At 44.0% G+C, this 14,684-nt stretch overlaps 1 protein-coding gene across 2 annotated transcripts in view; it reads left to right on the top strand.

The window, feature by feature from the left end:
• Window positions 1-14,684, top strand: part of ATXN10 (ataxin 10) — a 165,963-nt gene that overhangs the window by 19,992 nt on the left and 131,287 nt on the right. For both annotated transcript variants that reach the window (XM_072741971.1, XM_072741972.1), the window contains exons 2-3: window positions 1,766-1,957; window positions 7,873-7,955. In XM_072741971.1, the coding sequence (XP_072598072.1) occupies window positions 1,766-1,957; window positions 7,873-7,955 (275 nt within the window). The remainder of the gene's footprint in view (window positions 1-1,765; window positions 1,958-7,872; window positions 7,956-14,684) is intronic.

Here is a 14,684-nt window from a genome sequence, read left to right as displayed (position 1 = left end):
GATTTATTCTTTGTTGTAGAAATCCTGATCATGCTTGGCATCCTTTGAAATGTTTAAAACTCTTGGGTATTAGCATGTTAACATCTGCACTGTATTTAGTACTCCTTAAAGATGTCTCGAGAATGTTCGTGAATTTTCTTTATGGCAAATTGTCATTGAAAATGGCTTATGTGGGATCCCTGGGTGGCGCAGCGGTTTGGCGCCTGCCTTTGGCCCAGGGCGTGATCCTGAAGATCCGGGATCGAATCCCACGTCAGGCTCCCGGTGCATGGAGCCTGCTTCTCCCTCTGCCTGTGTCTCTGCCTCTCTCTATCACTGTGTTCCTATCGTAAATAAATAAAAATTAAAAAAAAAAAAAAAAAAGAAAATGGCTTATGTGTGTAATTGTTTCTTACAGTTACTGAGACAGGGTAAGTACTGTACCATTGGGCTCTCACAGTTTTATTTGGTCACTTGGTCACTAATAAATAATGTAATGTACATCCTCTGACCGTGAGGTAAAAATGTGCCAGTTGCAGTACAAGGACTTGGGCCTGAAGTGCAAGGAGGGGCGTGTCTCTGGGCCTTGGGCAGGGAGAGATGTGTGGACGGGCTCTGCTGGCACCCAAGCTGGCAGTGACTCGGGGGGTTTGGCGTCAGCGGTTCCATATGAACTCTCGGTTCCCTGATAACCTGGCGCAGTGTGAGGAAGAGGTGGAGAGTGCTGGGGTTCCATGACCATATGACCAACAGTCATATGGTCAGTGGGAATCTTCAAGAATCTCTTCAGTTGTCCAGCACAGCAATTTTTCTTCTGACCGTAAAACAGATGGCTGTTTCTTTAGGAGATTCATGGAATGAGGAAGTTGGCTTGCATTTTGGTGCCATGTTGCACAAAAAATTCTTTTTTTTTTTTAAATTCTTATCTTCATAGCTCTGTAATGATAGCCGGTGCAATCCGTGCTTCTGGCATGAGAGGCATGTGGGAACTAAGATGCCCAGAGGGACCGGCCACAGATTCATTTTTCTCCCCTGGGCATGTACTCTAGGCAGAAGGGTGCCCTCACTTGCTTGATCCCTGCCTGCTCCCCCTCTCCCCCTTTGCCTCTGTTTCCTTCTCCCCCCAGCTCTCTCTCCCCCTCACCCCCATTTCTATCCCTGTGTCTCTGTTCCTTTTTATCTCCCTCCTTCCTCCCCTCTCTCCCTCCTCCTCTCTTTCCCTCATCTGTGCAGTTGAATATATACAAGCTTAGCACAAGTGTTGCTAGCTTCTCTGTATCTAGAGATTGGATAGCAGGCTGGCCTCCCAGACAGTTTAATGAATAGTGTTTCTCATAATGGTACTTGAGTACCTGTTGGGTGGCACTGGGAAATGGTTATTTTCTCTTTCTAGAGCGTAGAATATAGATCTTCTGTTTTGATTAAGGGTAGATCCATAAACGCAGACCCTCACCTGAAACTGGTATTTGGGTTGTCACAGGGAGTGACAAGTCAGACTGCTTCTATAGGAAACCTGGCTCTCCTCGGTAATATGGGCAAATTACTTAAATTCCCCTCTATTTCCATGGTCTTTAATTAAATAATACATGAAAGGGTTGGTAAGAATGGTGCCTGTCTAAGCACTCTGTGTGTGTAGCTCTTTATTTTGTGTTGTAAGTTTAAGGAGCTAGAGCAGACAGGTCTGGCCCACTTCCCTGTAGAAATAAGTATAAGCAGTCTTCTGAATAGGACATTTGGAAATTAGATTTTTTTCCCTCTGGTTTGTAACATTTTTATCCCTTTTCAGAGAAACTGCACCCAGGACTATCTTCCAAAGAGTCCTGGACATCTTGAAGAAATCTTCCCATGCTGTCGAGCTGGCCTGCAGAGACCCATCCCAGGTGGAACATCTGGCTTCTAGCCTGCAGCTCATAACGGAGTGCTTCAGGTGTCTGCGAAATGCTTGTATCGAGTGTTCTGTGAACCAGAATTCCATCAGGTAGTGTTCTTTGTAATAACAAATGTACCTTTGATTGTATTTTCTTGTGTATGTATATATATGTACTGGTCTGTTGTATTGGTGAGAAATCGTTTTGGTATCAGTTATTATTACCCAGCGTTAACCATAGGCTAGGATTAGTCTCTAGGGGACAGGCTGTCTGCAGTCTTGCCACAGTTGTAGACGAGCATATACATGGAATGACATATAATAGAGTGTTTCTAACCTTAGGGGTTATTTTGATATTGCTGATGCGTTTTGAGGTATTTGGTTGTAGACATATAGCACAGTGATTTTAATAACTCCCATCTTGATTCTCTGATCCCATATCCTGCCTTTCTAAAGGCATACGTAGTTCTAGACCTCACTTTATTTAGTTATAAATATTTTAATTAGTTTTAGTGTTTTAATTAATTACCCTTGTGTTTACTTTGAACAAGGAGCATGGTTTGTAGATTTCTCAGATGACCTAATTTAAAATTTCCTGAAGACCGTGTGGAGTTGCAAGGTCTCCTTCCACCTGTTTTATAACATGCATATTTTTGAAAGAAGTTAAGATGAACGAGAGAATCTCCAGGTGCCGTTCTTGTTTTGCTTGTTGCTCTCCCCTCCTGGAATGGAGCACCTTTCCTCTTTGATTTAATGGAATCTGCTTTTTATTACACATTTTAGCTTGAGATGAAGTCAGAAGCCACAGAGAGCACATTTGCCTTTCTTTCTTGGACTTGAACGTAGACAGAGCCTCTGGGCCTCTCTGTCACTGCTGTGGTGGGTGAAGCTGGGCTGGTCCAGAAGTCACTCGGACCCGCTTTGCTCCCTAGACAGTCTTATACCTGAGGCTTTGATGTGATGAATGAGATTTTTAAGATCAAAGGAGAGGAGGGAAGAATGCCAGGGTTGTTTAATACTCAATGGACCCTGCTGTCCATTGGCAGGTAAATGCATAGGAACAGTAATAATGTTGCTAATAATAGTTAATGTTTTAAAACATAACTAGTCATGTGCTAGAAGGTGGGCAGAGGCTGCTTTGTTTTGTCCCTTTCCTGTGATGGGGGAGGGAAAGGCAAGCCTCAGAAACGCTGGCTGTGGGCTGGAAGAGTTCTCCTTGGGCCTTGCCAGCCTCGTGGGGAAGAAGGCAGGCATTTGGTGGGCTTGCCCTACACCCTGGGCTTTGTCTCCAAGGCTTAACTGCAGTGTCTTGTTTTATTTGTAGAACAAATCCCAGAAATAGCATACTGCTATTTTTCCACTTTTACAAAAGAAGAGACTGTGACTCGGGTTAAGGAACTTGTCTGATAGTCCCTCATTCGGGGAACATTCTCTCTGACTCAAGAGCTCAGGTTAGGAGTGGTGCTGTGACTGCCCCAAGACACCCGCCAACCCTGTTGCGTGTGACTGTCCCTTGAGCAGCCACGGGACCCTGAATGAGGGCCTCAATCCTTCTGAGAACCAGTCTTCTCTGTACGTCAGCACAAGCAGTGTCTCCCACCCAGGGCTGTCGGGCGTTTGAAATGAGATTACTTACATGATTGCTACTGTGCTGTGCGCCTGGTCTGCCCCGGAACTGTGTTTCTGCTCCTCAGGAACTATAGCGCAATAAAAGTATGGTGATGATATAACTGTCTTAGAAATTAATTTCTTTTTCTGAGTGTAAAAATAATATGTACACTATACAAATTCAAACTTTGCAAGAATAAATACTGTGGTGAATGAAAAAGCAGCTGTCTTGTAGCAGGGCCATCAAAGCAGGCACTCTATGTGGCCATGGTATATGTGTCATGTGCAGCCATGGTTGGGGAGAAACAAAAACGAACATATGAAGACGTTAGTTTTTCTGCCTCTTTCCTTCTAGGACTAGATTGTTATTCGCAGTTGATTTTTAGCAGGAAATTCCAACCAGGTAGGACATCACATCCTGGAAAAATCATTTTTCCAGTTAGAAACACAAAACATTCTAGGCTGACTTTAACAGCAGTCACTTATTTCTGAGCCTGTCAGGATTCAGATTGCAGCCATTATGGAGTTTTCTGGTGCTTTATTTTAAGTTAATAAGGAGTTAATCAAAAGGTGTGATGCTAAGGGATCACAGGCCTAGATCCCTTTACATCTTCTGAGTGCTGCCCATGTGTGGACTTGGAGTTATATTTTGTAGATGGACTGGGGTATAACAGCAAAGCAAATATTCTGAGTCCTGTGAAGTTTCAGGAAGTACTCAAAACTGTCCAAAGCTGTTAGCTCCTCACATCAGTATGACCCCTATTGTAGGGGTCACTGTGGTTTTACTGTCAGGAACCAGGTGAATGGTTTAGGCTTTGAGAACTCTGTCCCTAAGAACTTAGAACACTAAGTTCTGTCCTAGTGTGAAGGCAGCCACAGAGAATATGTGAATGCATGCCCATGTCTCTGATCCAGGGCAGCTTTGTTTGTGAACATTGAAGTTTGAATTTCATAAAATCTTCATGTCGTGAAATTATATTTTTCTTTTTTCTTTTCTTTGGTCGGTCTCTCTCTCTCTTTTAAAGTATGTGGCCATATAGAAATAGCCAGTGGGTGCATTGGCCTGGTAGCCATCTGTATGCAGGTGTAGAGGCAAGAGCAGGAGAGGTGGTACAGCTTCTTTTCTGGGAGGCAGGCACTGAGCTACTTTTCCTACCAGCCTGATAAGTAAAGAACAAGGGAGCAGTGGCTCTCTGACCCCCTGGCCTTAGGGAAGGGAGAGAGGATCCTGCTGTGGACACACCAACCCTGACCGTCTTGTTCTTTAAGGAGTGAACATCTTGGCTTAATTCTGATTCGTGTTGAGAAGTGAAGGTAGGGACCTATATTAGTTTCCTTTGCTGCTATTAACAAATAGCTTCAAACTTAGTGGCTTCAAGCAACAGAAATTTATTATTTTGTAGTTTTGGAGTCAGAAGTTGAAAATTAGTCTCAACTAATTTTGAGTTGAGACTACCAGTAGGGCCAGTTCCTTCTAGATGCTGCCTATGTTCTTGGTTCACAGCTCCATCCTCCCATGCTCAAAGCAACAACATAACATCTTCCAGTAACTGTGACTGACCATCCTGCATCCCTCTGATAAGGACTCAGAATTACATGATGCCTACTCAGATAAGCTAGGATCATGTCTCCATCTCAAAACCATTAATTTAATCATATCTAAAAGGTCTCTTATGATATTTTCTTTTTTTTTTTTTTTTCTTATGATATTTTCTGACCAATTTTGATATTCAGCAGCAGCTGGATGTCCAGCAATTCAGTTCTATTCTGACAACCACCCACCTGGAGTCAGAGACATCAGATTCCATAACTTAAGCTCAGTCCCATAAGACAGCACCACTTCAAATGCAAACGAGGTGCCCAAGCTACATTCCTGCCTAGCTGGCTATAAATTTGGGGATTCCCATGACACCCCTCAGGTTTGATCACCCAATATAATGGCTCACATAACTCAGGGAAGCAGTTTACATACTGTTACCAGTTTACTATAAAGGGTACAACTTAGGGATAGCCAAGGAGAAGAGGCACACAGGACAAGTGGGTAGCCACAGAGCATCCATGCCCCCCTGGGCATGCCACCATCCTCCTAGCACTGATGTGTTCACCAACTCAAACAGAAATTTTCCATACTTGTCATTTAGTAGGGGCTTTTATGGAGGTTCCATCACACAGGTTTCATTGGTAAAATCATTGTCTGTGGGTGATTGAACTCAATCTCCAGATCCTTCTCCTCCCCAGAGGTCTGGAGGTTTGGGTTGAATGTCACAGCTCCGTAATCATTTGGTTGGTTCCTCTGGCAGCCACACTCCAATGTGAAGCTGCCTTAGAGGCCCAGTGAGAACCATATATCAGCATAAACATAAATGTTGAAAGGGGCTTGTTGTGAAAAACAAAAGATGCCTTGTCACACCAGAAATTCCAAGGGTTTTAGGAGTTCTGTGACAGGAATGGAGAACAAAGATCAAAATATATTTCTTAGCATACCACATCTCTTTGGCCACGTTAGATAGCGTATTTACAGGTTCCAGGGTGTAGTGTGTGGGTGTGGACATTTTTGGAAGGCTGTTGTTCCTCACCATAGTCCACCTGTGACCTGTTCAAAGGTCATTCAAAGATGAATTCATTGCTTCTTGAGGCCCCACATTTCTGACCCCGACAGCATCAGCTCAAGTCCAGAATCTCATCTAAGTCTCATCAGCCAAGAAGTCCCAAATCTCATTATCCAATTGTTTAAATTACTTAGGGGTCAGACTCTGGATGTGCTCCCATCTGGGACAGAATTCCTCTTTGTCTGTGTGCCTGTGGAACTGGACAAGTTCTCTGCTCCCCAAATGCAGTTTGGGGGCAGGCCTAGGATAGCCATTTTAGACATTATCCTTTGAAAGAGGAGAAAATTGAAGGGAAGAGGAATCACTGATCCCAAGCAATTTCCGAATCACGTTGGGCAAATCTCCGGTTTTAAGGCCTGGGAAGAATTGTCTGTGGCTTGCGGCTATGCCCTTGGCCCTGGCCTCAGAGCCACCCTTCCTTTTTCCTGAAGGGAGCACATGTGTTCACCTGAGTACTTCGAACCATCAGCCTACTTCCTGCCTGGAAGTCTGGCTTTGGGAGTCTGATACCTTTTTTTTTTTTTTTAATTTTAAAATTTTCATCCTTTCTCTGTGCATTTGTCTAAGCTGGCAGAGTTTCTACCAGTAAAACATTTTCGGCAACCTTGTGGATCTCACATGTATGTCATGGGAATTCCCACCGTTAGACTAGAGGGTCCTCCACAGAGCTTTGCTCCATAACCCCTTCTTACTCCTGGGTTCTGCCGAGGTGACAGAGGGCAGTGAGTCACACCTTAATCTTTTCAAAGAGCCGCTCCTGCCATGGGACTAAACACTATCACCATTTGATTCTTCCAGGGCACCAGGAAAAGGTTATCCAGCCAGCCCCTTGGCTTTCTCTGCGGAGCACACTTTCTTGCCAGTGACTGTCTCAGTTTTTAGCACCTTTTGCCATCTGGCTAGACTGAGAATTCCCCGAAGCAAGACCTGGTTCTCTGTTCATCTCTGTTACCTCTGCCCCTGGCATTTTATTAAATCACACACCGTCAGCATGTGGTTTGGAAATGTGCTCAGCTGAATATCCCAAGTTCATGATTTTGCTGAGCTTCTGCCCCTGTGGGGAAAGGATCCCCTTTCCCCATTTCCTAGTACTAGGTTCCTCGCTTCATCCTGAGCCCTCACGGACTGTGCCTCTGGCAGCCAGAAAAGGCATCAGAGTGTTTCAGGTGCTGCTCACTATTCTTCCAGCCCCTGCCCACCACCAGGCTCCTGCCAGCTTCCCCAGCCACTCCCACACGGTCAGATGTTTATTTACAGCAGCACCGCTGCTTCCTCTGCCCAAATCTGGATTACCTTCTTCCTGATGCTGTGATGAATTACCAAACACTTAGTGGCGTGAAACAACACAGATTTGTTATCTTTCAGTTCGGGAATTCAGAAGGCTAGAATGGGTCAACATGGCTGAGTTCCCTGTGGAGGCTCTAGGGGAAAATCCATTTCCTGGCCTTTTCTAGAAGCTTCCTACATTCCTGGGCTCACAGCCCCTTCCCTGATTCTGACATCCTCCCCTCTCATTTTCTTCTTTTAAGAACGCTTGGCACTGTTGTGGGCCCACCTGGCTAGTCCAGGGTCATTTTCCCATCTCAAGATCCTGAATCTACCGATGACCTAAGGTCCCCTTTGCTGTGGGATGTGACACATTCACAGGCTTTCGGATTATGATGTGGACAGCTCAAGGGGCCACAATTCTGTTTACCACACACACCGTGACCCAGAAGTCACAGCTCCATTCCCTGGATCATCATTTGAAATGCAGGTTTAAGAAAATTAATGGGTTTGACTTTGTCTTTTTTTAAAAATGTTTTACAGGAATTTGGATACAATTGGCGTTGCTGTTGATTTGATTCTTCTTTTTCGTGAACTGCGGGTGGAACAGGAATCCCTGTTGACAGGTAATTTGCAGTATGATTCATGGGTTATTTGTACTTTTGAAAAGGATTTAAAAACCACAACTTTGAGTTAAAGCAAATGATTTGTATTTCATGATACAGAGACACTTATTCAGTGATGTTAGCGAATTATCATAAAAGAAAGTTACAACAACTTCCTTTCCTTGCTCTCCTGTGGGCTGAATTGCACCCCCTGACTCTCCTCAAGTCCATATGGTAGAGTCCCAACCCCTAGCACTTCAGAATGTGACTGTATTTGGCGACCAAGCCATTAAAGAGATAAATAAGGTGAAGTGAAGTCACATGGGTTTGCCCTACAATTATGCCTGCTGTCCTTGTAAGAAGAGGAGGTCAGGACACAGACACGTACAGAGGGATGATGACGTGAGGACATGGGGACAGGACCACCGTCTGCAAGCCCAGGAGAGGGGCCTTAAGAGGAGTGAGCCTTGCCCACACTGTGATCTTGGACTTCTAGCCTTTACATTTGAGAAAGTAAATTCCCACTGTGTAAGCCACCCAGTCTGTGGTGCCATGTTAGGGCAGCCCGAGCAGAGTCGTTCAGTGTCTCTCGGTACGTGTGGATGTGGCGTGCCTGTTCTCAGTGCTGGGTGTGATCCGAACGGTCACCAGAGCAGACAGAAAAATCTTTGCCTCTGTGTGTTTACCGTGCAGTGACAGTACGTTACGTAAGTTAAATATATGGTGTGACCAACGGGGAAGGAAGTTCTCATTGTTAATAGCTGTTGATAAGGGATTAACAGAAAAATGAAGCCTCTCAATTAGAAGACCAGGAAGCTTTTCTAGACTTTTTGGGACGTTTTTGGTTCTTAAACTATTAACATCCATACTTGTCCTTCAGACAGGTTATTATTGTAATATGACAGAAAACAGAATTTTAACTTGCAGTTTCTTTTTCCAGTGATTTGAGATACTTATGCGCAAACCTCAGTCATTTAATAATAAACTCTTATTGTAAATGTCCAGTTTATAAGAAGATGTACTAGATTGTGGGTTAGAGGAATTCTTTTTAATAATAATCCAACAAATGCTTCCTCTAAAGGAGAAGCCTCCAGCTGTTTGTAAAATATGATCTGATTTACAGATTGATTTCCATATCTGTCAGTGCCGAAACAGGCTGAACAGTGAGGCCTACTGCCCTTCATGTTGCTATATCTGCTGCTGTTGGAAGCAGGTAGAGAACTCGAGGTGGCATCTTTTCACAGGTGGAGAAGCAGAGGCTCCGAGTACTGTGGGCTGCCTCAGGTGTCAGAGGTGCTGCCCAGTTTGGTTTAATTTTCCTTCTATTCTGTGGGTCCTTACCATTCTCATGTAAAGCTCCTTTATTCAAATTCCTGTGTCTTTCTACTTGTTTTAGAGTTCTTCCTTTGGGAAATTTTAACTATCTTTTGAATTAATTAAATGGTCTAAGAATTTCCACACTAAGTGCTCTACTTTTCTTTTTTTTTTTTTTTTGGACAGCACTAATTTCTCAGGTATTGTTAAGAAACCAACAGGGTGTAGGGCTTAGTTGGAAAGTATTTTTGATATCTGCTTAAGGGTCTTTTTGTAGCTCCATTTTATGATACAACGGAAGCCTCAGTGATCAAATGGGGGAAGAAAAACCAGCAAAAATCCAGATTTTACTCTGTCCCATGGAAAAGCAGCTATTTTTGAAGACTGTGTGTGGTATGGTAATTCAGAAAGAGAGTTCAGAACGTACTGCATTTTATAATTACTGAAAAATACTGATGTGGTGGATAGTGTGTCGCTGGCAGCGCCGATGCACTGTGGTGGGCAGGAGTGGGTTTCCCTGGTAATGATGTATTCCTAAATAAGACACCCAAGAGGAAGCACTACACGAACGCTGTGATTAAAGAGCCATCAGAGCAAGCCAGCCCTCCCCTGGCGCATTGAGCCCCATCCCCGTGCGCCCACTGAGCGCCGCTTCTCCTGAAATTACCCTTTCCCTCTGCTCCCCGTCCTTCCGTCAGCACATAATGTGCCCTCCTGTCTTCCCTGGACTCCATGGGCCGCTCTGCTCCATCCCAGATCAGCCACGAAAGACATGTTGGTTGTGTGGTGTTTATCTGACAAATACTGTTTCACGGGATTGATTTTTCTCTTTACTGAAGCAAGTCCATGGCCTCACAGAATACTGAAAGGAGCTGATTTCTGAAAGTTTTTATGACCCAGTTTGTCATTGACGGATAAATGGATTGTGTGGTTGGTGGTCTGGCCTCTCACTGATCCGCGCCGACCAGTGGGCATGTCTTTATGCACCTGTGTTGTGTTGGTGTGTTCAGAACAGTTTACAGTTTTGGCAGATGCGGTTGTGTTAAGTTTAATTAAGTAATCTATTTTTTACTGACATGAGATTCACACAGCATATAAGTAACCACTTTAAAGTGAACAGCGGATTGGTATTGAGAGCGTTGGCAGTGTTGTGCAGCCACCACGTCTAATTGCAGATATTGTCATGGCTCCAAAATGAAACCCTCTACCCACTGAGCAGCTGCTTTCTGTTCTCCCCTCCCTTGCATTCTCTGCCTGTGGATTTACCAATTCTGGATTTCTCATATAAGTGGAATCAGAATTACGGGACCTTCCTTGTCTGGCTTCTCACACAAAGCAGAGTGTTTCAGAGTATACACATGTTGTCACACGTATCAGTGCTTCATTTTTCTAGATGACTGAATACTACTCCATTGTGTGCACAGACCATATTTTGTTTATTCGTTCCATTTGCATTGCTTCCACCATTTGGCCCTGGCACCACTGTTCAGCTGTTTAGAACAGCGCTGCTCTGCACATGCCTGTATACATATTTATTGGAGTATCGGCTTTCTGTTCTTTGGGGTATATACCTAGCAGTAGAATGGCTGTGGGTCAATTTTCTATTTAAGTTGATAAGGAACTGCCCAGCTTTCCTCAGCAGCTGAACTCTAACATTTTTACCAACAACGTACAGCATTCCAGTATCTCCACATCCTTGCCAGTGTTTGTTTTCCTTTTTGGGGGGTTATAGTCACCTGATGGTTGTGAAGTGGTATCTTATTGTGGTTTTGATTTGTGTTTTCCTAATGATTAATGATGCTGAACATCTTAGGTACTTGTTTTGGCCATTTGTAAATTGTCTTTGGGGAAATGCCTTTTCAAGTTCTTTGCCCAGTTTTTAGTAGGGCTGTTTATTTTTTTCTGGTTGAGGTTTGTTTTTTAAGATTTATTTATTTATTTGAGAGAGAGAGAGAGTGTGTGTGAGCATGGGGAGAGGCAGAGAGAGAGAGAGAGAGAGAGAGAGGGAGAAGCAGACTCCCCACTGAATGTGGAGCCTGATCCAGGACTTGATTCCAGGACCATGATTTCTCAGGAGATCATGACCTGAGCTGACGGCGGATGCTTCACTGACTGAGCCACCCAGGCGCCCCTGCTATTAAGTTTTAAGATTTATTTCTATATTGTGCATACTAGCAATTTGGTGGAATCTGTAGATCCATTGGGGAGACTGCCATCTTACTGATAATGGAGTCTTCCAGTCCATGAGAATGGGCCACCTCTCCCCTGATTTAGGTCTGTACTTTCCAGTTGTGTCAGCTGTATATAGATGAGGTGTGTTTGTAGGCAGAGTTGGAAGGATATTACCAAGGTGAGGAGGGGAAGGGAAGTTAAATCTTACTTCTCATTTTTGTCTTGAAAAGGGCAGTTCACAGTGTTCCTGAGTTTGTTTGGAATTCCATAGTGAAATTTGGATTCAACAATGAAACTTAGAAAAAATTTATACTATGTTAGTTCAAGCCTAATACAAGCCTTTTAAAAAGTATTCTGGTTCTTAATAAAGCACCCATATTGTGTTGTGACTGTTTCTCTGTGAGAACCTTATTCTTGGTGGATTTTTAGCAGTGTATCTGTGCCAGCGTTTTGTTACCACTCTTGAGGTAAAAACTGTAATTACATTGTCAAAATAATATTTAGAGTATTATTTTCAGAGAATAATTGCAGTGGTGTGACGAATATATTATGCTCATCAAATTTTATGTAAACACAAGCATGAGTTATTTTAATTGAATTATTGGTGTTGTTTTTGGCCTTTATTCGTTTCTAATCTGTAAAAATAATGTTGGGATTTTTGAGGGGCTTTGTAACATTTGCAGTATTTACACAGATCACTTGATAAGCTGTTTGGTAAAAGTAAACTGTCATTAGTACTTGTCTGGAGTTTTCTTTTCTTGCTGCTGGGACATCTTTAAACCTTTTCCTTCCTGGAATTGTGTTCTGATTCAGAGTGCTAATTTTTAGTTGCCTGAATGATTGTTAGGTCAGTTAGCTTTCAAGCCAACTTATATTGTTGGCTTTTGTGTGTGCGTGTGTTAAATTAAAATCTACAAGGGTTTGAGTGTTAATATTCTAAAATAGTAAAAAAAATAGTCATTTTAAATTGTGACTTCAGATTAAAAATGAAGGTATAAAGATTCGTTATAAGCATTTTCTATAATTTCATTATACTTTTTAAAAACTCAGAAAAGTGGAGAGAAAAATAATTTCCATGTATATGCAGGCTGCTTTAGAAGAACACTTGATTTTTTTGTCTTTTTTCAGGATTTGTCTGTATGGGAATGAACATGTACTTGCAGTTCTGTATTTTGCTTCTTGTAGGTTGTAATGTTAACTTAAGTCTGTGCTGGAGTCCTTGTTCATCATTTTCTTGTCTTTGTATTTCTTTGTGTTCTTTGTAATTTCCGTAGTTGACCACAGTTCCACAGCTCCCTGAGCCAGTGATTGCTGGGTTACTGTGAACACCTGAAGATCACAGGCACATCACTCACCTTATCTTTCCTAATCTTCACAGTTCCTCTGCCTCGGAAGTATTGGGGGAGCAGCCCATTCTCTGGTTAGGCTGGTGTGAAGGGAAGGCCACATCCCAGGAGAGTCTTGAGGCTGGGGTGCCTAGAGCTCTGGGGCTGGACCAGCAGGCCCACCAGACCCGCCCCTCTTCCAGAAAAGCAGAGGTCTAGAAAATGGAAAGATGTCGGGAGTGCCCTGCTCTTAAAATTGCCTCGTGGTTGCTGCCTGGTGGGAATCCTTTCGTGGAGCAGAATTTTTCATTTCAGCTCCTCCTGTGACCTTTTACCTTCCCTGATCAGCTTGGATTCCTGGTGGGGAGAAGAGCCACCTCTTGTTTTTGCCAGTCCTGCTGCTTTGGCCCTGGGGCAAGCTTTGTGATCTTAGAGCTTTGGTTTGGTCTTGTGTCAAAGGGCTGGAATATTAAAGCCAACGCATAAGGTTGTTGTGGGGATTAGAGGAGATCGCACAGTTAGAACACAGTGTCTAGCCCCTGGTAAATACCCAACAAATGTTAGCCACCCCTTTTATTACTACTGCCTGTTGACCTCATCCCTTGGTTCTTAATGCTGTTCTCATGTGGGTATTTGGTTCCCCAGAAGTGTCTCAGTCCCTTTCCACTCACGATCTCATCACATGCCATTCCGCCTGCATGGGCTGCCCTGGCCCCGATGTGAACCACTTCAAAACCAGTGAGCAAACAGTAGGGTGCGGGTGTTGACACCTCAGCATGCATGCCAGGCATAGTTGGGGCATGGCCCTGGGAGGCTGAAGCTCGCTCAGGCAGTGGCCTTTTAGGTATGGGGTGTGTCCTGAGGAAGGGGCTGGGACAGGGGTGGGCCTACAGGGATTCATGGTCGTGTCTGGTTACTGCAAAGCACAGAAGTATTTTAAATATTTCACCGATGAGCATCATTCTGCCCATGTGAATTGTGTGAATGTGAGCTCACTTGAGGGCATACAGCCTGCTCCAAGCTTTGGCTGGGCCACCCTAGCTGTCGACCTTGGGTGATTTATTTAATTACTCTGTACCTCCATTTCTTCATCTGTGAAACGTAGATAATGCTGTCTGCCTTACTTTGAAGCTAGAATAAGAATCCACGTAAATCACATGTGCATATCATGTTAGTGGTTGCCTAATCCTAGATACTGTTTTGGTTCTTAGGCTGTCTCAATTCAGTTCAAGCTCACCCCCTCTGTCTCTGTTTTTCTGTTGTGTTGCCAGGGCCAGGAGTCCACAAACCCACCTGTCCTTTGCTTTCTGTTAGATTCAGCTAATAAAGGATCCTGGTGGGAGGCTGGCGGGCAGGAGAAGGGAATTAGGGACTTGCACCGCCATTCCTGTCTCTTTTGGAAAACAGCAGCTACTCCCCGCTTCCAGCCTCCCTGTGTGATCCCGGGAGTACTGTTACCAGTTGGCCAGGGCCCTTCCCGAATCCCACTTGGAAGTATCCTCCGTGCTTCCGAGGCCCCTGCAGGAGCTGAGCAGCCCCCTCCCGCCGAGGCATGGGTTTTTGCCCCACACAGCCCTTGCTGGGTCCCACTTCTCAGAACCTGACCTTCCCATTTGTGCCTTCACTTCCAAGGTTGGTGGCTGTTTCCTGCAGCCGTAATCTCCTTGTCACCTCAGTGTTGCCTGTGTAGTTTAATTCTTTTTTTTTTTTTTTTTTAGTTTAATTCTTTATATTGTGTTTTCTTTGGTGAAATACGTAGTCTTGTCCACCTGACTTGATCCTGACTTGTTTAGCTAATCATTGTGTTCTAAGGTCTATGCCTTATGCCCTCTTCTCTTGCTTCTACTCTGCCCTCTCTTACTCCCTCCCCCCTTCCTTCTCTCCATCCTCTCTGCCAGCGAGGGCACGTCCAGGAGATGACAACCACAAAATAACTTGA

Source organism: Vulpes vulpes, chromosome 16 (assembly GCF_048418805.1).
Source record: "Vulpes vulpes isolate BD-2025 chromosome 16, VulVul3, whole genome shotgun sequence".
NCBI lineage: Eukaryota > Metazoa > Chordata > Mammalia > Carnivora > Canidae > Vulpes > Vulpes vulpes.
Note: the sequence above shows the minus strand (reverse complement) of the source record. Positions and strands in the feature narration are given on the sequence as shown.